Source organism: Vulpes lagopus, chromosome 12, assembly GCF_018345385.1.
Source record: "Vulpes lagopus strain Blue_001 chromosome 12, ASM1834538v1, whole genome shotgun sequence".
In the NCBI taxonomy this organism is placed as follows: Eukaryota; Metazoa; Chordata; class Mammalia; order Carnivora; family Canidae; genus Vulpes; species Vulpes lagopus.
In genome coordinates, this window is record NC_054835.1 from 40533228 (window position 1) to 40556791 (window position 23564).

Here is a 23564-nt window from a genome sequence, read left to right on the forward strand (position 1 = left end):
CTCGTATCAGGCTTCCTGCCCTGCTGAAAGTCTGCTTCTCCCTCTGCCTCTCACTCCCTCGCGCTCTCTCTCAAATGAATAAATTTAAAACCTTAAAAAATCAAAAATCACTTATTAGCTGGGCACTGTACTATACTACTTTGTGTGTGGTTGAAATTTCCCAATGTTGGGGATCCCTGGGTGGCTCAGCAGTTTGGTGCCTGCCTTTGGCCCAGAGCAAGATCCTGGAGTCCCGGGATCAAGTCCCGCATCGGGCTCCTGGCATGGAGCCTGCTTCTCCCTCTGCCTGTGTCTGCCTCTCTCTCTCTCTCTCTGTGTCTATCATAAATAAATAAATCTTTTAAAAAAAAAGAAATTTCCCAATGTTTTAAAAAGTTAAGTGAAAGACAAAAATGGAACACCTTGAAGACCTGTACCATCCCTGGGGTGATGATGCGTGCCCAGCTAGAAACAGAAGAGTGAGGTCCTAGCTCTGTTGGCGGTGTCCTCAGCTTAGCAGGGGTGAAAAGGTGGGCTGGTAATGCAGAGCTGGTTAAGAGAAACAATGCAGCTGGGACTTGCAATTATTTTTGGTTGCTCAGGCGGAGGGGAGAGAAGTCAAGAAAAAGGAGAATCAGGAAGAGCTTCATGGAATCGGGTGAATTGAAGAATGGAAATGAGCATTCGCTAAGACCTGTATATGCCAGACCTTTTCAATTATCTTCTTATGTGAGCCACAGAACAATCCTGAATCATCCCCATTTTACAGCCCAGGAAACTGAGGCAGGAGAGGCCAAATGATCCGCCCTAGTTATACAGATCGACCAAGATCTGACTGTAGCCGGGGGGAGGGGGGGGGTGTCACGCATGAGGCACGGGAATAATTCCACGACCCACCCCTCTCCTTTTACTTACTTAAGAAAAAAAATACAGAGTTGATACTTATACAAAATTATAAGCATTTACTACCTCCTGCTGTTTCTTTAATCTGATAAACTCTTTATCAACATATCAAGAATCACCTCATTCTTCTCCTGCCTGCTGGATTTTCTACTGTATGGCTGGGCCGGGATGACATATCCCCTTCAGACCTGCATTTAGGCTGTTCTATTTTCTACCATTAAAATCTTGAGTGTCCTTGCACACACACTTCAAAATATTTTTGTGCGCAGACCCATAAATCTGTAAAAGCGGAACAGCTGGTTCAAAGGAGAGGTGCATTTTACAACTGCACAAATATTGTCACTGTGAGGTGGGGACGAATCTCAGTGGGGAAGGCAAGTATTGCAGGATTGCAGGCAGAAAGAATAGGGTGACAGGCTTACTGGTGGGAAGGTTAGGAGGTTCAGAGTAGGGATTAGCACTGTTGCAGGAAGCCTTATGGCCGGATCTTACCTTCATCTGTACATAGCGCATATGCTGCTGATACAAGGCCTCACCCTTGACCTGCTCAGCTATTGATCACCGATCAGTGACAACTCTTTGTTTCCCCAGTTTCATCATCACCGGATGGGCCATCTCCAAGACAGAGGGTCCTCTAAGATGGAGTCCTGGGGCTGCAGTCTGCCTTGCCATACCCAGCCAGAGAGAGGTGACTCAGAGTGTTGGTACTGGATGCCTGGGCCATGCCGCACTCACTGTATGCCTCTGGGCATACTTCTACATCTAGAACAAAGCTGGCTTTCTTCTACAGCCTCTCCCCATGCCCCTCCCCAGCTCTGTGCCTCTCCCTCCTCCACTTCCCTCAGTAAATTCCTGTTCAGTAAACTCCTTCTCATCCCTTAGATGCAGCACAAGCCTCACCTTCCTTGTGAAGCCATCCTAACTGCTCCAGACAGAAGTGTGCCCTACTCCAATCCTAGCAGGGACTCAGAGCTGTGCTCTGGTCTTCATCTGATGACTGTCCCCCACCCCCCCAACTGGATTTAACCTTCTAGAGAGCAGGGCCCTAGGTGGACCTCACGGTAACCCTCAAGTAGTAAATGATCATTGGAGGAACTAGCTGCTCAACGAGATGACCACACAGTTCACCTCAGACACCCCCTTCGGCCTCCCTGTCCAGGAGTGACGTGTCCCGGCTGTACCTCGGAGGAGAACATGGTGGCACAGGTCCCGATGCACCAGCAGACCACGGGCTTGGTGATACGGCCCTCCTTGATGCCCCGGCAGATCTTATATTCCTCAGTGCCCCCTATCTGCCAAAGAACAGGGAACAAGAAAAAGCCCACAAGTTAGTGGAACCGATCCCAAATTGTCATGGGCAGCACTGCACCAGGAAAATCTCTCCCAAATCAGGTGGGGGTCAGAGGCGCCAGGAGTCCTGAGTTACAACTTGGCTAGGAAATGAAGAAACATGGGCTTTGGCCAAATAATAGCTTGGAAGATTGAGACTGGAGACAAGGAAGAATTGTAAAAGGGCAGTGGGTATCCTCTGGAGTCCCTGAGACTCCCCCTCCTTGATTTAAGAGTAGAAGATAAAACAACAACAACAAAAAAAACAGTAGAAGATGATTTTGGATCAGACCTGCTCAGAGGCACAAGCAAGGAATGGGGTGAGAGGACTCTCCCAAACTATAAAACCACACTTCTTACTCCACCTATGCACTGCGAAGAGACCAATGTCAGCCAAAAGCTTCTTTATTGGTACTAAAAAGTCTTGTGCAAAAAAAAAAAAGAAAGAAAAGAAAAGAAAAGTCTTGTGCCACCAAGAGGCAAGAACGTTTTCAGGAACAGACACGGCAGTTTTAACAGTGACAACTTTTATGGCCCAGGGTGTAGGGAGCGGGATTACCAGGGACTGTCACTTTAAGTTATATATAACCAAATACATGAGCTGTTTTTCAAAACTGGGGTCACACATTAGAGTCAGAAAAATAAAATTAAAAAACAAAACGCACCTCTCCAAGAACCACAATCATTTTTACTCCTGGAGTATCCTGGTAACGTAACACATGATCCATAAATGTTGAGCCGGGGTACCTGGTAAAAGCAGAGAGAACACATGGGATCAGGAGACATGGGGAGATGTATGTACAGGTGTAGGAGGCTACTATGAGGTTTTTTGTGAGTGTGGGTGTCCAGTGAGGGCCCAGAGATGCCTTAAAAGGCAAGGGGTGAGGTGGGGGGTTGGTAATAAATGAAGCACAAGGGAAGGGAAGGAGAAGGGAGGTTTGCTTGGCAGTAAGAGATGCTTATAGAGTACATGTGTGGTGGCTTTAAAATATGGCTGAAAGGGGCACCTGGGTAGCTCACTGATTGAGTGTCTGCTTTTGGCTCAGGTCATGATCTTGGGGTCCTGGGATCGAGTCCCGCATTGGGCTTCCCACAGGGAGCCTGCTTCTTCCTCTGCCTATGTCTCTCATGAATAAATAAATAAAATCTTTTTTTAAAAAAATATGGCTGAAAATTCTTTCAACAAGGTGGAATCTCATGCCTCTCTTGAATATGGCTTAGACTTGATGATTAGCTTCTAATAAACAGAATGTGACAGAAATGACTCTTTGACAATGGCTTCTGTGGCAGGGTTATAAAAACAGCTTCTGTCTGGCACTCTCTTGAATTGCTCATGCTGGGGGATGCTGGTCACTATGTCTTTTTTTTTTTTTTTTTGGTTACTATGTCTTGAAGAACACTGAGCAGCCTATGGAGAAACCCACAAAAAAGCACTGTGTCAGCCCTGAGGATGAGCTACCTCCAGCCTCAAGCAGGCCTTTAGCTGAGAATAGCATCTCGGCCACCTACCACTTCACTGCACCGTACCCCTCCCCAAGCCACAGCTGCCTACTTGAGCCACTCCTGAACCCTGACCCACAGAAACCAGGAGAACAAATGTTCTATTATAGTTTGAAACCACTAAGTTCACATAACTTTTTTTTTTCTTTTAACAAGCAATATATAGCATACCAATATAGCATGCCAACTGATGTCCCAGGATTGGCAGGCTATTGCCAGGTCCACATGCCAGTCTGTATATATAGTTGACCCTTGAACAACGTGTGGGTTAGGAACAACAATCCCCACACATGCAGTCAAAAATCCAGTACAACTATAACTCCCCCAAAGACTTAACTACCTACTGTTGACCAGAAGCCTTACTAACTACATCAGTAATCGATTAACACATATTTTATATTATATGTGTTATATACTGTGTTCTTACTCTAAACCAAGCTATAAAAAAAGAGAATGTTATTAACAAAACCATAAGAAAGAAAAAAATAGTTACAGTACTATACTGTATTTATTGAAAAAAATCTGCAAAAAAAAAAAAAAGAAGAAGAAGAAGAAAGAAACCTGAATATAAGTGGACCCATGCAACAAACCCATGTTGTTTGAGGGTCACCTGTATTTTAATTTTCTCCTACCAAGTGAGTTTACAAAAGGATTAAGGGCCAGGATGTGACTCTGTAGATCTTCAAGAACATTATAAATCCCAAAGGGACAGTGGAATGGCCTAGATTTATTTGAGCTGGAGCCCATTGTCAGCGAGCACCGGGGACAAGGGTCCCCCAGGCCACGGTCCTAAAGACCTGGGTGAGAGATCTTTCTCACTTGGGAAGTCCATCTGACACAATACAGGAGAGTCAGGAGACAGACAAGGTGACTGGCTCTCCCAATAGCTTTTGGTTGAGGGAAACAGCAATCATAATAATAATAAACAGCAATGGCTAATGTGTATTATGACATTAAGTACTAGGCATTACTCTAAAATAATACTCTACTGAAGGGCACTTGGATGGCTCAGCTGGTTAAGTGTCTGCCTTCAACTCAGGTCATGATCTCAGAGTCCTGGGATTGAGCCCCAGATCAGGGAGCTTGCTTCTCCCTCTCCCCCTTACTCGTCCTCTCTCTTGCTAGCTCTAACTCAAATAAAAACTTAAAAAAAATAATACTCTATTGATAATATCCTGATTACCATTCACACTAACAAAAACAATGAATATACTATTTGTGAGATAAGAAATAGAGATTTGGTCTCTGTCCTCAGTTCCTGATGCAGAGCTCCTAAAACCCTTGGAATTTCCTAGGTGGTAGGAGTGTCTTTTGTTCTCATGAGGCAACTCCTGGTGGGGGCCTACAGAGCCCCTGGATGGAGGCTGGCTGCTAGAAGACCAAGCCGTGATCAGAGGCTTGGAATTGTCAGCCTTACTCACCATCCTCTGCAGAGGGGAGGACTAGTGATTGAATTAATAATCGATTGTGCCTATATGATGAAGTCTCCATAAAAATCCCTAAAGAAGGGGGTTTGGAGAGCTTTTGGATTGGTGAACACACCAATGTGTTGGGAGGGTGGTGTGCCCAGAAACTCCATGCACTGCCCCCCGTAACTTGCCATACGTGTTTTTTTCATCCTGCTGTTCCTGGATTCTGCAAGCCATTCGAGCCAATTACCAAACCCAAGAATTAAGGTATGGAGACCCCCAGTGTATAGCCAGCTGGTTAGGAGTATCAGAAGCCTGGACTTGGAATTGGCATCTTGTGGGACTGAGCCCTTCACCTGTGGGATCTGGTACTAACTCCAGGTAGATACTGTCAGAATTGAAACGAACTGTAGGACACCCAGCCGAGAAGCGGAGAACTGCTTGGTATGAGGAAAAAAATCCCAACATTTGGTAGCCAAAAGTGTCAGTGAGATCATGGAAGAAAGTAGAGAAACAGTTCTGGGATTCCTGGGTGGCTCAGCGGTTAAGTGCCTGCCTTCAGCCCAGGGCATGATCCTGGAGACCCAGGATCAAATCCCACATCAGGCTCACTGCATGGAGCCTGCTTCTCCCTCTGCCTATGTCTCTGGCCTCTCTCTCTCTCTCTCTCATGAATAAATAAATAAAATTTAAAAAAAAAGAAAGAAACAGTTCCTCCTTTCACCATTACAGACTATAGCTAGACCTTCTGAATACTTGCTAAGTGCCAGGTCCTGTATTAGCCACTTAATATAAATATTACCTCACTTAATCCTTCCAACAACCCATGAGGGGGGTGCAATTATTTTGCCCATTTGATTTGTAAGGATGATGGAGGTCCAGGGAGGGTGAGTGGCCTGCACAGGACACCTCCCTGGTAAACAGAGAAACTGGGATTTGAGCCCCCTTGCTCTGATTTCAGAATTAGTCCAATCACTGCACTCTGCTGCCTCTCTATGGCCACAACTCAGACAACAAACAGAATTACCCCTAAAGCCCAAACATCTTTGAAAAACACCTTTTCCTGTTTTTTTCCCCCCTGATTTCATGCTGATGTCATTCCTGAGGCAGAGTAGAAATGCTCTGTTTTATGGACTCAACTCAGCAGCAAGGAGCAGAGACTGGAGGACCCAGTGCCCCTCTTCTCCCAGACTGCCACTCCCAAGTGTGGGAGGCCTGCCTTGGCCCAGCTGATCACCTGTCCCCGCCAATGGCCACACCCTCATAGACGCCATCTGTGGTCCGAGAGATGATATTGTTGAGCTCATTGGACATGCCCCCAGAACGCGAGACGTAGGCCACGCTGCCAGGGCGGTACAGCTTGGAGGCCAGGATGTTGTCCAGCATCCCGCCTGTGTTTCCAATCTTAAAGCACCCAGGCTTGATGCCTCCAACCTGTTGAGGAGGCAAAAACAGTAGTCAGGGAGGAAGAAGCTCCTGATCAACCACAGAGCTCAGGGGAATCACAAAGCCCAATACCACCTGCTCCCCGCACTCTGGTCAGGATGGGGAGAAAATGGTCCGAGAGAGCTAACTACCTGCACAACGGGTTTTCAGCTCGGGAAGTATCTCATCTCCCTGTCAAGAGCCATTACGCAGGTAAAAAGAGAACCTTCCTTGTAAAACATGGCTTAGTACTGCGGATTCAGATACGTATACTCAGGCTTAAGTCACCTCCTTTGGTCTAAAAGGGTGACGGCACCCAGGACAAGTGTAAAACACATGTGCGTGCCTCTGCTCAACGTCACCACCCCCTGCCTCAGAGATGAAAGAAAGGCCCCTTGCTTAATTAAAGAATCTGACCTTCAGACAACTTTTTAATGCAATAGCTAAGGAAAAACAACAATTAAATATTCTCAGAGTGATTTCTTTCTATGTGACGACCTTTGGGCAAATAAAACCTCTAAGTAGATTCTTCCTTGGATCACAGTGAAAGGAATAATCAAAGATTGCTATGGTTGTATGAAGGTGGACTAACACACACAAAAAAAACCCTTAAAACTATAAAGTTAGCCCCTTAAAACTATAAAGGTGATACAGACCAGGGAGGGAGCCCGTTAAAGCAACTGAATATGAACAGACTGACTTGTAACGGGTATACTCGGAATCTTTTCAACCCAAGAGGGAAACAGAAGCATTAGTAAGTTAGCTTTCTGTGGGACCAGAACTTCGTAAGACAGGCTTGAACTTAAAAGGCTTTCCAGAAAGGACACTCACGGTGGCAGGTCCAATGATGGTCACTCCCTTCTGGTCTGCCTTCTTGATCAACTTCCTTGTGAGGGCCTCAGGGATGCCTTCAGCTATGATGGCGATGGTCCGGATCTAAAGGACAGTCCCTTCCTGTTAACTATGTGCCTCAGATGAAACAACGAGGACCCACCTTCCATGCCCCCTTCTATTTTTTTTTTTTTTGATAGTCACAGAGAGAGAGAGAGAGAGAGGCAGAGACATAGGCAGAGGGAGAAGCAGGCTCCATGCACCGGGAGCCTGATGTGGGATTCGATCCTGGGTCTCCAGGATCGTGCCCTGGGCCAAAGGCAGGCGCCAAACTGCAGCGCCACCCAGGGATCCCCATGCCCCCTTCTAGACTCTAAGAATAAAGTAATGTTAGTAGTATACAAACCCTTCTTCCTACAGGGCTCTGTCCCTAGCCTGATGACTCCAACTCTTTCCCAAAAAAGAGGTGTAAACATCCAAAACCAATCTCCACTGGTTAACACCACAGTAATTCAGTAACCAAGAAGGAGCAAATGTTTCTGAAAACCCTTCTACCATCAAAAGTGTCTATATTCTCTCCCATCCAAAAACCCACCAGACTCAGACCCACCTGATCCCCACCTGTCCTGGTGCTTGTTCATAAAGCAGGTATCTACAGCTTTTTCCACTGTATCCTCTGAGTCTCTGACTCTATGTCTCAGGGTGGGTATGGAACACAAATGAGCTGCTTCCACACTTAGACCAGAGTGGGCTGGAGGAGAAAGCCAGAAGGAGTGGGGATGGGCAGGAAAGATCAAGAACTATCTCTCTTTGGTTCTAGACCTGGGGCCAGCAAACTTTTTCTGGCTCCTTTGGTCATATGGTCTCTGCAATAACTAGTAAACTTTGCCTCTGTAGCATATAGACAGCTGTGAACAATATGTAAATGAACACAGTATGGCTGTGTTCCAATAAAACTTTAGAAAAACAGACAGGGGGCTAGGTTTGACCCTTGTCAGCTACAGTTTGCTGAACTTTGCTCTAGAATGAAAAAGTAGCTCATTTTCAGCAGGTGTGCTTTTTTTGCTTCACCGAGATGGCAAAACAAATTTACATTCTCCAGTCTCTCCCACACTGTACTAAGCCAGTCCGGAATCAGACAATAATTTTGAACAGAAAAATCAGTATCTTAGTCTATAGGCTCTTACAAATCAATTAACAAAAAGACAAATACCTTAACAGAAAAAAAAAGAAAAAGAAAAAGAAAAAAAGGAAGAGCAAGTCACAAAATATAAATGGTCAATAAATGTTTTTAAAAGCTCATCTTAGTTAATAATTACAGATCTGCAGATTAGGGGTGCCTGATGGCTCAGTGAGTTAAGCATCTGCCTTCAGCTTGGGTCATGACCCCGGGGTCCTGGAATCTAGCCACCTCACAATCCCTGCTCAGCAGGGAGTCTGCTTCTCCCCTTTCCCCCTCCTCCCACTTTTGTGTGCACACTTTCTCTCTCTCAAATAAAATCTTTAAGAAAAAAGATACGCAAATTAAATAGAATGCCTATCACTTGTCAAATACATGCTTGTTTTTCTTAGAGAGAAAGAGGGCGCGCGTGGGAGCAAGGGTTGAGGGACAGAGAGAGAGAGAGAAAGAGAGAGAGAATCTTAAGCAGGCTCTATGCACAATGCAGAGCCAGACGCAGGGCTCGATCACAACCGGAGATCATGACCTGAGCTGAAATCAAGAGTAGGAGGCTTAACCAACTGAGTCATCCAGAGGCCCCAAATACGTGTTTTTAAAATGCAAACATTCAGCATTGGCCAGGGTACAGACAGCAGGCCTTCTTGAACCACTGATGGAGTTTATGTCCTTACAACTTTTCTGGAGGGCACCTGCAGGATGGATCAAAGGCTTCTGAATCTGCACATTCTGATGCAGCAGTTTGACTTCCAGATACTTATGCTGGGGAAATAATTAAGCATATATGCAAATATTCATCTAAGATGCTCATTGCAAGACCAGAAAAAGCAAAACTGATGTTGCCAATGAATATTTATGGATGTGAAAAGAGTTATTGAAGAAAACGGATTACAAAACAGCCACGGACAGTGTTATTCCACACGTTCAAATCCAGAGAAAAAAGTGGAGAAGATTAAATTCAAATGTTGGCAACTATGTTTCTGGGAAATAGAAATTGACTGAGGTATTCATTTTTTTCTCTTTACCTAAAAATATTTCAGTTTTCTCTACAATAAACATGTAATAGGGACCCCTGGGTGGCTCAGTGGTTAAGCGTCTGCCTTCGGCTCAGGGCGTGATCCTGGAGTCCTGGGATCAAGTCCTGAATCCGACTCCCTGTGAGGAGCCTGCTTCTCCCTCTGCCTATGTCTCTGCTTCTCTCATGAATAAAAAAAAAAAAATCTAAAACAAAACAAACCCCACGTAATAATTTTATAATAAGAAATTACTTTTGATTCTGTTGTGAAAGCCAGTCTTAGAAGTACAACAAAGACCTGGGTGAGGAGGGGGAGCAGATGATCCTGAACGGACTCTTTGTTAGCTTAGTTAAGCAGTGCTGTCCAGCCTGCCTGCCCTGTTACCTACCCTGTTACCACCCTACCTCCTGAAGATCAAGTGTATCCAACCACTTTCTCCCAAACCACAGGCCAGTCCTGAGTGCCAAGCCATTTGTCCCAGGTGGCAGTGCTGGTAGACACCATTCAGGAGCTTTCCCTGCTTCCCCATCCCAATGCCCGCTGACCTACCTGCGCATAATTCATGGTCTCAATGGTACTATCATAGGCTGAGCGGAGAGAGGCAAAGTTGATCAGCACATCTACTTCTGGGTGTTTCTTCATGGCATCAGCCATGTTCTTGAAGACAGGAATCAGGATCTCCTTGTGACCCCAATAAAACTTCTGCTTGTGGTCCCCACTGTAAGAAAGGAAGAGTAGGAGGGGTCAGAACACCCCTAAGCTGTCAGGGCTGGGGAGGGGGAAGCCAAGGGGAGGAGCTTCATCTAGAAGGTGGAGAGACAGGGTCCCACGTGTGTGAAACACCCCCCAGGAATATGGATCACCCCAGTCTGGGATGGCAGATGCTTCCCCAGCAAAGGGGGTAATCTTGCTGGCTCCCCAAACTCTGTCTCAGTGAGGGAGATGAGATGACAAAGTCTCACTTGGCAGCCATCTCTAGCTTCCCGCCTCGGTGGGACTCACGTGAAAGGGTACACCATGGCAGCCACTGAAGGCTCATCTCGGGAGCAGACGTAGTCAAAGTCCAGCATGCCCTGTACAGCCCGGGTCTGCATGCCCCACACGATGGCCTTGGTGTGGCGGCTGAAGAGGGTGGCACTCTTTCCTGGTGAGCAAAGACACAACGAGTGCACCCAGAACACACACTCCGGGGAGACCCTCAGGGCTGCCACACCCCTCCATGCCCAGGTCCAGGGATGGGGGGCTCATCACCACGGCAAAGGGATGTCAAGAGGATGGGATTCTGAGAACTGCAGGAAGAGGTGCCTTGGTCTCTCTGCAACGAGGTGGCAGAGAGAGGGAAGAGAGCTAAGAAGGCCTGCCTAGCTGGTAAAGAGCTAGCAATCAACGCAGAAAGGATTCCCAGGCAGAGAATTCCCACAGGGAATTGATTCAAAAGAGAGGCATGTCATCAGCATTTTCAATTACTTTTAAAGCCACTGAGAAAAAAAAACATCAAGCTCTCCCAATTCTAGTAGCCATAGGACTTGAATCAACCTGACAATCATCACCTCTAACTCTAGACATAAACCAGCTTGGGTCAGGATCCGAATCCAGCATGGGCCCAAAGAAGAGGCTGGCCACAGCCTTATTTCTCCTGAGGTTCTGGCTGAAGCACACTGGCTTCTCGGCACCTCCCAACTTTCTCTGTGCTGTGTCCCTCCTGCCCGACCCCCTCCAGCAGATGGGTCTTTCCTGCTCAATGCTCCAGGGCAGCTCTCCAACAGCACAAAGGAATGAGAGGCAAGAGAAGGGGAAAGAAAAGCTGTTACAAGTGCTTCCTTTGCCTGAAGGGAAAGGCCCCTACATCACTCTGCAGATCTGGCTCTCCCATTCTCTGCAAGTCCCCAAATCCCCACTGCAGGAAAGTAGCCCCCAGGGGAGGTTCTCAGCTCCCCCAGGGAGAACAAGGCACTGAGCTCAGTGGCCATCTGGTATTGATCAACCTGGTATACTAGCGCAGGCTTGGCTCCTTAGGTTCAAGGTCCAATTAAATAAATTTGAGATCACTCTCCCTAGGCGTGCAGGGTTCCCATCCCTACACAAGCTTGCTTCTTCCCTTTCAGCTCTAAGCTTCTCATACCAGAAGGCTCCTGCTGTTCCAAATACCTGGGACTTACTGTCATCAGACTCACTGGGATTCTCAAGAGACAGGAGATCACAGAACAAAGGAAGCCACCTAATCCAGTACCCTTGCTTCCCAGGCCCCGGAACCTGAAGCTCAGAGATGCCAAATGATGGAGATCCTGCCATCTCGCGTCAGGGCCAGATTATATACTAATTTATGATGCAACTCAACCATGCAAGGGAGGAGGGTGGGATCCAAGCCAGGAGGGCCTGGCCTCTCCCCACCCTCAGGGGGGGAGCCCACACTCCCCCAAGTCAGAGTGTAAGCAAACACACACACATGCATCTGTCTACCTAAGACTACAGAAAGGAGACTAAACCTGGAATCTTTACAAGCCCCCACCCTGCACTTCCAGCATAAAAGGGGCAGATTTCAAGCGTGCTCCTCTCCAGCACAGATATGGCAAAGCCAAAGGCCATTATCCTCATCCCACCAGCAGCATGAGTCCCTGGGAACCCATGCTGCAGGCTACCATCCCCCCACCAGGCTACTCCACTGGCTCGGGGACTAAGGGTAGGATAAGCCCACCCCCCCTGGGTGGAAGAGCTCTCAGAACTAGGGTTAGGCCCCAGTTCTTTCCACACAGGGCTAGGTCTAGTCTTTCCAAGTAACAAAGGATCTTTCTAGAGACAGGAAACATAGGGATTAAAGGCAGATGGTGAGAGGACTGCATTCTTGGCTTTTATAGGGGGAGATATTTGATCTAGCTTAGCTGCCCCTTCCCCTCCCTTTGGCAAAGAATCAAAGGTCATCAAGTTTTCCCCCTTCCCCAGGGAGAATTCTCCCACAGAAGTGAATGTCAAAAAGTTCAGTGGAAGCCCTGAAGCATTGGAGGGATGAATCCATTCACGTTAGTCAACAGGGGAACATGTGTTTGCACAAATGTGTGAATGAACACAGCAAATGTCCTCCATAAGCAGTGACCTCATACATCAAAGCCCAGATCCCCTCTACAGATTTATTGCACATCCATCTAGGCTTATACCTCCCTCCTTGACTTGTCTACCCTGTCTTCCACCCAAAACCCAAAGAAATTAAACCTGTTGCTGGCACTGAGAGCTTAGGGATGCAGTAGGTGGTGGTGAGGCTAAATGGGAAAAGTAAGAAGAGACTCTGAGGCGGAGATGGGAATCCCGGAGGGCTGCTGCTGCCCTCCTTGCCCTTGTGCTGCCACTCCCCCTTCAGCTTCCATGGCTCCCTCATTCCCAGGACGCCCCTCCCTCCTCAGCAGGCACCACTCCACTAAGACTGTGGGCCTGGCTCTTGCTCCCACACTCCCTACCCTGTCCTGTTGGGAGTGTGGAGCCAGAGAGAGCCAGCCAGGAGAGTGCTGAGTGGAGGTGGGAGTGACTAAGTAGCGGCAGGACAGCGAAGGAGAGCGAAGACTAGGACTTGGGAGCAAACAAAGCACACGGTAAGGCTATATAACCCGCTAACCAAAGCCACACACAGAGCTGGGGCGGGGTGGGGGCATCCTACCTTGCAGGGATCTTGGACTTGGGACTGAATCTGTCAAAGAAAATGACCAAGGCAGCTGAGTTACCTGCTGGTGGCTGGAGGCTTTGGAGGGAAAGGGTGGGAAGAGGGAAGGGTCCCAAGAACAAGCCTTGTAGGGCTCATGCCCTCAGTCTCTCGTCTATTCCACAATAGACAGGAGTGAAGCCAAGAGAAGAGAGCACTGATCAGCAGAGCAGAAGAAAGGGCCAAAGGGCCAGAGAGGGGGTGGGAAGGGCAAGAAGGCTTGGAGGGGGTGCTAAACACCAAAGACCCCCAGGCCTGGAGCAGAGGCAGCTGGCTGAATCCACCCTCATAATGTCAATCCTGGGTTATCCCCATGAAGCACAATAAGACAGTTACGTCACTGTAGGGTTGGATATGTCACTCTGCTGTAGACAAAGCTACTGGTTTGGGAACTGCAGGAAACAGCTACAATCTCGAGTGCCTGGAGCCCGTGTAACTGTTTCACAAAATGCCTCAAGCTCACACTATGTGTACCAAAAAGAGGCAGCATCAGCCCCACGCTAATGCCTATTATCTGATGCTGGCTGCAAGGGCTGGGTGGCAGGGGTCGCATCTGATGAACCAGAGGATAAACAGGGTACGCGAAATGCAGACAGGCTGGTATCTATGTGTGCTTTTACGGTGGGTTCGCAGGAAGGGTGATGGATGGTACCTGTAATAACCGTTGCATTGACAGGAACCACCACGTGGGTGCTTCCTTTGCGGTCCCAGCTCTAGGCTCCTGCTCTCTGCTTAGAAACAGAGTCTGGGAGACCTTGCCACCTCCGGGTATTGCTGTCTCCCTGACTCCTCCACAGCTTCCCTGCCTGGCTCACATGCCCCCAGAGGAAGTAAGGGGGTGGAAGAGAAGATAGCAAGGAGTGGGGTGACCCAGGCACAGCATGGGTCCCTTAGTGCCAGGAGAGCCCACAGGAAGGCTTGGAAAGGCCCGAGTTTTCATATCCTCACATCCGTTTGGCCCATGTGCCATACCCACTCTCATAGCAAAGCCCAGCTTTGTGCCCCAGCATGGCCCGCCCCAGTAGAACCTGGATAGGGCAGGCAGACAGGGATGCCTGAACCTACTGGTAGTTACCTTGTGGCATGGCAGGCTTGGCCTTCTTTGCGGGTGCCACCTCATCGGCCCTGGACTCAGAAAAAGAGGCTGTCCTGCTGGGGGCTGGAGTCTGGGGTGGGACAAGGAGACAGGGTAAGAGTCACAGGTAGCAACTGGGAAAAAGAACTATTTGGTCCTTAAGCTTTGGTTCCTTAAGGCCCAAAGAAATCCAGTAACAAGAACGATGCACATCCTCTACAAAGTGCTTCCAAAAGTATTATTCTAACAGCCCTCTTGACATGGGAATTAGTATTGTCCCATGTCACAGATGAGCAAACTGAGGCTCTGACACATGCCAAAGCCCCACTCTTAACAGGATTAAATTCAGGTCTGATTTTTAACCCCCTGATCTAACCTCGATGGCTTAGTCAGTGCAGTGTGCGACTCTTTATCTTGGGGTTCTGAGTTCAAGTCCCATGCTGGGTGTTGAGCTTACTTTAAAGAAACCAACCTTTTTCCCCAGTGCCCCCAGATGGCTAGGGACAGAGGGGGCGCACTGTGTTCTAGATGGGAGGAAGGTATGATGAGGAGGCAAAGATGACACACCATGCTTTATGTAGAGGACAGGTGGCACCTACCGATGTACTCCCACTGGCATTGAGGAGGAAATTTGCAGTGTGGGCTGCTGTGGGTGGCTGGTTGGGGATGGGCCGGTGACCCAGAGCCATGCCCACAATGGCTGTCATATGAGTTTCAGTACCAAAGACATGGATGGGGATCCCAGTGGTCTTCCCTAGGAGGGAAAGAAAAGAATCCATCATTCAAGTCTTCAAATAAGTACCCAAGTCCACATGACTCTACAGAGGCCCCTGCCTGACATCTAGTGCTTTTTTCTGCACAAGACCAATTATCGAGGATAGACCAACTGTCATATTTTCAGCATCAAGCAACTCTTTGTAAAGATGACCTGCTGAGTAAAGCAAGAAAGAGCTTTGCTGATACCCTGCAGTGGCCACAAGCATAATTAGGGTCAGCACTGTCTTGCTGGAAGCTGGCCCCTGGTCCCCTCAACCCCACGACCTTGACATCTGCCTGGCTTGGCCTCTGTTTCTGAGCTCCTGGGCTTACTTCCTTGGAGCTCTGGTCCTTCTCCTTCCTCTGTGTGGAACCCTTTGGAGTGCCACCTCCTGAGAAAGGCCTTCCCTGACCTCCTCCCCGCACCTGCCACTCCACCGTATGCATTCCCACCAGACAGCATCTTCTTTTAGTAATCATTTACTTGCTTATTGTCCTCCTACTTGAATTGCCTGTGACATTCACTGTGCTGTCCCCAAGGGCTGGGCCCCCAGCAGGAACTCAGCTGTCAGTGCAAATGAGGCCTGGCACCCCTTTAAGTGAAGTAGGTGGGTTGTTTGCCAAACCCACCAGATTTGGGAAAACAGGAAGATGGGAAGCTTTTGCCCCTGCAAAATAAATGGAGGCACGACCTGCTCCCGGAGCAAGAGCATCTTCCGTCACTCCTCTGACGTCTCACATGAATCCCTGCCCCACAACTAACTCTCTTAACAATGAGGGCTGCACGGAAGATCAAAGTTGCTGGTGACCAATTCACATTCTCAGGCTCAGTGAGGTTAACTTAGGGAGACACAATTTTAGTCCAGACTGAGAGGAGGTCCCCAGCTTCTGGAAACCTCTCAACATGAGATCTCAGGAACCTGCTGGAGACACTCAAAATGCAGAAGGGAGAAAGGAAACCAAAACAGGGGCCACCACCCTCTTGTCCCTCATCTTAGCAAGGGACAATGCTTTCCCATTTACCAGTTACTTGCCCTTCCTCTCCCCCACAGCCCAAAAGGTCGCCACCCTCCTGCCTCTGAACCTACTATCCACCTGGCAGCCAAACAACCCTTCCAACCCTAAGTCAAGGTGTGCCACTCCCTTAGTCTTGCAGAGATTGCCAGCCCAGGGCCATGGCCAAGTGCCCCCTGGTACCTGTACCACCCCACATGGCTCCTACTGTCTCCCCGCCTCACCTGCCAACAACCTGCCTTTGCTCCCTTGGTCCTGCCTGCTGGTCTAACACGGTAGCACGCTCCCACACAGGGTCCTGGGACTTGCCCTTCCCTCTGTGGTCGCTGCTGAGCTGCTCCCTCCTCTCCTCCAGCTCACTGTTCAAATGTTACCTTTTCAGTGAAGGATTCGCTGATCACTCCATTAAAACCAGTCCTGTCCCCCCCCCAACAAACACACCATCCCTTTATTTGGCTTTGTTTGCTTTTGTGGCACCTAGTGCTACCCGATGTTACAGTCAATGTTCACAACAGCACAAGGGGCCTGCTATCTGTCACATGTGCAGCTCTAACTCTGGTGCTTGGCATAGAGCGGGCGTTCCACAAATATTTGCTCAACAAACAGCTGAATGGAAATGCTTTCTGAACCATTCTGAAGTTTAGGTCAGGGGTTCTGTCAGATGAGCACAGAGAATGTTAGCAGAAGCAAGCTGCACATCCAGAAAGGGGAGGGCAGGAGTATGGAAGTGTCTGCTCACGGAAGTGAGCCTCTTCCAGAAAGCCCACAGAGGTAGGCCACTATATGGTGGTTTGGGAGAGAAAAGGTCCCCATCTTACCGACTTCTCCCATCACCCGCAAGCCTTCTTGATAGTTGGGGCCACCTCTTCGGACAAAGATGGTGACCTCATGCTCTTTCAGGGGCCCCTGGTAATCTCGAATCGCTCTCACAATGCCCTGGAAGCATGAAGGGCCAACATACATTTGACTAAAAACAAGGCAGTCATAAGTCAGTTAGTTACAATTACAATAAACATACCAGGGTGCACATAACGAAAGTGGCTTCCTCATGGAGAAGCATGGCAGGCACAGGCAGCCAAGAGTTTCACATGTGTGGATTGGACTACGCACAATCAACTGCAAGGCCTGGGACACCCAGGCACTCATGATGTGGCTGACACAGTATTGCAGGATCTGGGAGTCACGCCCCACAACACGCAGGGTGCTGGCTCCAGCCATTATCTCTTATTGCAGTCTGGGGGGAAACTAAGGCCAGGGTCCTATGCAAGAGTTCTCAGAAGTATTAGGACCTGGTCCACTTAAATATCAAAGTCCTACTAAAGTTTCTTCCAGCAATTTTACGGAACAGCCCTTGCAAAGAATATCAACTCTGGAAACAATTTGGGACAATGTACAGGTACGTATCAGTTCTGTCTCTCCATACAGGAGGCTGGTTCACTCAGTCAGGAGTGGAGTGTCTACTGTCACCCAAGGTGAATGCACTATACCCAGTTCCTGCTCCAGACCTGAGCACCCAATCAACACTGCTGCCTTTATTATAGGATCACTCAGAAGTGAACACAAAACTGTCAAGATTCACCTGTTTCAGATTTGTTTGTTGAATTGGGACCAATGAAGGAGACCCTGTTTTAGGATAAAACTGACAAGGCCTGGTCTTCCTACTTCTTTAGAGCTCAGATTTTCAAGGCTGACATTTATTTATTCATTATTCTCAAGACTTCTAGCAACGACTAAATGGGACACATTCTTTTGAATAGCCTCAGTGAGCAATAAGACAATACAGAACAAGAAATAGCCTCCTGGGGTGGCTGCTCAGAAGGGGATGACTCCCAAGCCATTATAGTGCTGCCATTCTTCCTGACCAGCAGTCATACTCTGAACTGAGTGCTCACACCCCTGACCTGGGCACACAGACCCAGGCTGATAGGCCCTGGCTGGCTGAACAAGAGCCCCAGATCACTGAACCATTTTCCTCATTCTGACCTTTAGGAGAAGACCCGAATCTATCCCAGTGTCTTCTGCATCCCCAACAAGGAACCCTGGGATAAGCACACCTACTGAATTGGGTAAAAGTCATGGGAACCTGCTTCTGCCTCAAACCTTGCTTATGGAAACCTCCCTTCCTGACTTCGCCCAAACCCACACTCTCTAGAAGCTGCATAGTCCCCTGTGGCTGATTACCTTGAACGTGGCGGCCACATTGGTGAAGTTTGCAATGCTGCCTCCGATGATGAGGATTTTGCCTGTGTTTGAAGTAGAAGGGTTAGAAAGGTAGACATGAACATCTTACCAGATAGCCAACAACTAAGGGAGTTCAAAAGCAAAGGTTCCCCAAGTGTTAAGAGGTATCCATACAGAGGCTGGGTGGGGCAGGGAATAGGCTGGCTTCCCTTGACGTCCGTTCAGTCTTAACCAACTCAGCCTTCCATCGCCTATGCCACCAAGCAGGTGGTTAGGAACCTCTACATTGTTCCTAGTTGGCACTGAGAAACTCAGTTTGGTTTCTGGATACCCCTAGTGGGAATCTCTTCTGGTCCAAGGGCGGGGAAACTGGTATGTGTAGTCCCCAAACACTGGACAGGTGGTAAAGGGAAGCTGGAAATCCCACAGCCCAGATAGTAAACGTAGAACTGGGCCACTAGGGGTGCCTGGATGGCTCAGTCAGTAAAGCATCTGCCTTCGGCTCAGGTTGTGATCTCTCCTGGGATGAGTCCCACATCGGGCTCCCTGCTTGGTGGAGAGTCTGCTTCTCCTACTCCTTCTGCCCTTCTCTCTGCTTGTGCTCTCTCCCTCTCTTGTTCTCTCTCTGTGTCTCTCTCTCAAATAAATAAGATCTTAAAAAAAAAAAAAAAAGTAGGCCACTAAGATCTGAGTTTATAGCAGTTGTTAAGAGCACACTGCTACCTCCTTTGCAGTCCCTCATAGGGCTTTATATACACATCACTTCCTTGCCTCTCCAGAGCCTACCATATCTAACAGATGCCACACTGCACACTGTCTAGTTGGAGAAACGGAGGTCCAGAAGCTAAAGGACTAACCCCAGGCTGCAAAGGACTAGGACCACCACCCTAGTGCCTTCTCGCCCAAAGCTATTCCCACTGCAGCACAAGGGGCTGTCCTGGGGAAGGAGCGTGTATATCTCACCGTCTGGGTGCTTCTCCCGGGTCATGAGGGAGAGGATTGTCTTGGCGTAGTCATAGGTCTGCTGTTCGCTGGGGGCACCTGAGTACTCCCCGTAGTTTGCCAGCTCGTTGACACCCCCTAAGTCACAGATGGTATCACTGCCAGGGAGACACAGAAGTCAATGCTGGCTCTGACTGTAGTGACAGAGGGTGGCAGCCGGGTGCCCAGGAGGACATGTAGATGCCCCCCAAAGCCCAGTAGCCAGCCCACGGAGCCAATCTCTTGGGCCTCACACCCTCCAGGTCCACAAAAGGCATGCCTGAAGATCAACTGCACTACACCAGACTCTCCCTGACAGTGAGCTCTGCTAGCCCCAGGCCATTATGGGGCCCTAGACTGATACTGGCAAGTCAAAGAAACAAGGAGCACTTCCAGACACAAGGAAAAATCACATATTGCAGGAGTCCCGGCCAGGCTACCCAAAAGGGAAGTGAAATGGTTGCAGCTAGAGGAGGGCCCAGCCAGGCACAGAAGGGAACATGGTAGATCACTGCCTAGAAATAGTGCAGAACCACCAGATATTGCAAACGGTATAGAATACAATCCCAGGGCAGCCCCGGTGGCACAGCAGTTTAACGCCGCCTGCAGCCCAGGGTGTGATCCTGGAGACCCGGGATCGAGTCCCAGGTCGGGGTCTCTGCATGGAGCCTGCTTCTCCCTCTGCCTGTGTCTCTACCTCTCTGTCTCTCATGAATAAGTAAATAAAATCTTAAGGGATCCCTGGGTGGCGCAGCGGTTTGGCGCCTGCCTTTGGCCCAGGGCGCGATCCTGGAGACCCGAGATCGAATCCCACGTCAGGCTCCCGGTGCATGGAGCCTGCTTCTCCCTCTGCCTGTGTCTCTGCCTCTCTCTCTCTCTCTCTCTCTCTCTCTCTCTCTCTCTGTGACTATCATAAATAAATAAAAAAATTTAAAAAAAATAAATAAAATAAAATCTTAAAAAAAAAAAAAAAGAATACGACCCCAATTTTCCTGTGGAATGTGAAAGTATGAGTACTTATACAGGCATCAAAACAGCTGGAAGGATAAGCAGCACCGTGCTCACTATGGTGACCTACTGGGAGGAGGGGTGGGGAAAGAGCCAGGCAACATTCACTTTTAGGTTCTTCTCTGCATTTATCATACCTATGTGAAGCATGTATCATTAACCACAGAGATGAAAACCAATAAAAAATAACCTCATTTGGAAGCCAACAAGAAAGTTGCAGAAGGTAGCATACAGGCTTTTACCAGAGCCTCTACTCTGCATGAAGGGGAGAAAATGAAGAGCCCCACCCCGACCCCCACCCCCACCCCAAGATGAAGCAGTCTGCTCCAGACCATGCACACGTGGACTCCGGACAGACCCAGCTGCCATCCCTGCAGCAGCCCCTCCGTCACCTGTACACTACAGAGGCGCCACCTCCGGCCACCATGGTCCAGATCCTCCCCTTGGGGTTCAGCAAGGTCAGCTTCAGACTCGCCCCACTTTTGGCATCCAGGTCTGCAATATAAGCTTCCTAGGGACCAGAGAGCAACAGGTGGGCCCTGGAGGTACCCCCTTCATTGGGTCCCAGCTCCCAGGACCCTGCTCCTTTCCCTGGAGACACATGAAGAGGTCCTCAGTTGCCTTAACAGGGCCAAGGAGAGGAGTTGTGTAAGGTCCTATGTGCCTGGGACAAAACATGATGATGTCTCTCAAGTACCAAAACCCCCATGGCCGCAGTCACTGCCTTGGGACACACTTCCCAACTCCTTTCTCTCTGACCTCAAGTTCCTGGCCCTCTGCTCAAGCCCCACGCCTCACTAGGTCACCCTGCTTCTTTTGTTTTGTTTGGTTTGGTTTTTTTGGTCACCCTGCTTCTACCATGGGCCCCCACTCCCAATGTCCACCTGCAGACCCCATCCCTTCTCCCAGCCCAGCCTCTTCTCCTGGCCTCAGCTATGACTCACAGGCCTGATCCTGTTGTGAGGACCTCTCAAAAGGATGAGGTAGGAAAGAGCAATTAAAATTCTCAGCAAGTGGCCAAAAGAACTACCTTCCTCTGGCAGGATTAGCAAGAGCCACTCGGAATTATCAACAAATCAAGTTAAGAGCCCAGGGAGGTTGATTAAGAGAGAAGTCTAAAAGGATTTCTGGCCATGATTCAGAGGCTTGGCTGACTCCCACTCCCCCCTCCTCTGGGGTTTTAAGAAAATTAAATGGTTTCAACCTTCCTTTCCTGCCAAATGTACAGCCCACGAGGGGAGCCTGATGTTCCTCTGAGATCAGTCACCCTCTCCTAGGTCCCCCTCACCCTCCATCTCCTCCCCAGAGCAGCCTTACCTCTGGATATGCCTCCCGCCCAAAGGGAGGAGGGAACTCTATATCACCCCATTTCACTTTGCAGATGTAGTCAGCCGTGGCATCTATCTTGGCCGCCAAGTCAAGGACATAGACGCCATCTTTGGTCACAACTACAAGAAAAGCAGAGGCAATCAGAGGCAGACTCCAGGCAGAGACAACCACCAACCTCCAAACACCTCCACAGGCTTCCCCACACACCAACCACCTCCCTCCTCCCCCCGGGGTCCCACCCAGACTTAATAACTAACTGCCCAGCTCCACAGAAGACCAGATGGCCCTTCCACACAGCTTTTACCCCATTAAAAGAAAATTATTTAAGATCACTACCCCTCAGCCCTGACCTACAGGTAATGTGACAGGGAAGTCTGTTTTAGTTGCCATGGCATTAAAAAAAAAATGTATGTATTTATTTATTTGAAGGGAGGGGGGAACACGTGTGAGTCAGGGGAGGTGCAGTAGGAGAAGGAGAGAAGCAGACTCCTTGCTGAGCACGGAGCCCTATGATCCCACAACCCATGAGATCATGACTTGAGCATAAGAATTGGACACTTAACTGACTAAGCCACCCAGGTACCCCTATGCCATGGCAGATTTTAAACATTTTCTGAAATGCTACATTCTGGGCACCTTGGTAGCTCAGTGGTTGAGTATCTGCCTTTGTTTCAGGTCATGATCCCTAGGTCCTGGGATCAAGTTCCACACTGGGTTCCCTGGAGGGAGCCTAATTCTCCCTCTGCCTATGTCTCTACCTGTCATTCATTCATTTGTTCATTTACAAGTAAATGAATGAATGAATGAATGAATAAATAAATATCTTTAAAAAAAAAAAAAAGAAAGAAATGGTATATTCCATACCTTAAATCTAACCATTGACCTTTCCATAGCCTTGCCATTAAAACAAAAAGCATTAAAGTAAAGGCTGCTGTCAGAATACCCCTGATGGGAAGCCCAGAGTGTGTACATCTGGGTTTCCTGAGGTTGGCTGGGAAGCCTTCAGTGTCTGGGGAGTGAGAAGCCACGGGGTGCACTGGGCCCCCAGCCAGGATTCACTTACTGCCGTCTAACTGGACATTCATCTTCCCTTCACCCCAGGGCCATTTAGCTAATTAAGTTAGCACAGAACCATCTGGTTCATTAGAGGGGCTGCATCTCCAGCTAGAATCTGGAATCGGACTTTGCCCTGAGCAGTCCTGGCCAGAGCCAGCTCACGCTACCCTCCTCTCTCACAGCCTGAGAGGCTTGGACTAAGGGTCTTCCCAGCCTTGGGGCTCAATGATTGACCAACTCCTGGGGGGTGCTCTGAGGGCACTCAGAGGAAAGAAGGGCCTGAATGGTCAGACCTGTGCAGAGGCAGCCCAGATCCTGGCAGTACAGCTTAATCCACGGGCAGGAACACCCAGTAGGCAGAGAGATCAAAATCAGGACTTCCCCATCACAGAACAAATTAAAACCAAAGAAAGCTGGAGTTGGTCAAAGAGGAATAATCATGGTCTTCTGAGAGCTCAGAAACAGGAGATTGCACTCCATGAGCCCAGACATCCCTCTGCAAACACACTTGTCTGTATTGCCCTCTACAAGTGTTGGGGGTGGGGTCTGGTGTTCTGAATGTCAATGTCAGGGTTACCACAGGCACTGGAACCCTATTGTAACTGACCCTCGTCCAGGCCCACCCCAGCAGAGCCAGTTACCAAGGGGGTTGATCTCGAGGTAGGTGAAGTACAGATCTTCATAGAAATTGAAGAGGCCAGAGATAAAACTGGCCAGAATCCTAGAGGGGGAGCGAGAAGGGGACAGTCAATCCTCAGGGAGCCACGGAGCAGGCTCAGCAGCAGCCCCTCAAACATGCCCCTGTCTACAGCAACCTCTCACTGCCACTGACAGCTCCACTTCCTAACACTCGCCCTGCCAACCTCTCATTTTCTTCTAGTGAACCCTGCTCCCTGGACATCACTCT

At 48.9% G+C, this 23564-nt stretch overlaps 1 protein-coding gene across 5 annotated transcripts in view; it reads right to left on the reverse strand.

The window, feature by feature from the left end:
• Positions 1-23564, reverse strand: part of ACLY (ATP citrate lyase) — a 44473-nt gene that overhangs the window by 11776 nt on the left and 9133 nt on the right. For 3 of the 5 annotated variants that reach the window (XM_041724630.1, XM_041724627.1, XM_041724628.1), the window contains 15 exons: positions 23299-23378; positions 21590-21720; positions 20665-20783; positions 19247-19383; positions 18284-18345; positions 16921-17038; positions 14932-15086; positions 14333-14423; positions 13216-13245; positions 10572-10713; positions 10119-10287; positions 7377-7481; positions 6358-6554; positions 2877-2958; positions 2064-2174 (listed from right to left, as the gene is read on the reverse strand). In XM_041724630.1, coding sequence (XP_041580564.1) covers positions 2064-2174; positions 2877-2958; positions 6358-6554; positions 7377-7481; positions 10119-10287; positions 10572-10713; positions 13216-13245; positions 14333-14423; positions 14932-15086; positions 16921-17038; positions 18284-18345; positions 19247-19383; positions 20665-20783; positions 21590-21720; positions 23299-23378 — 1729 coding nt within the window. The remainder of the gene's footprint in view (positions 1-2063; positions 2175-2876; positions 2959-6357; positions 6555-7376; positions 7482-10118; positions 10288-10571; positions 10714-13215; positions 13246-14332; positions 14424-14931; positions 15087-16920; positions 17039-18283; positions 18346-19246; positions 19384-20664; positions 20784-21589; positions 21721-23298; positions 23379-23564) is intronic. The other 2 variants (XM_041724631.1, XM_041724629.1) reach the window with 1 other exon arrangement.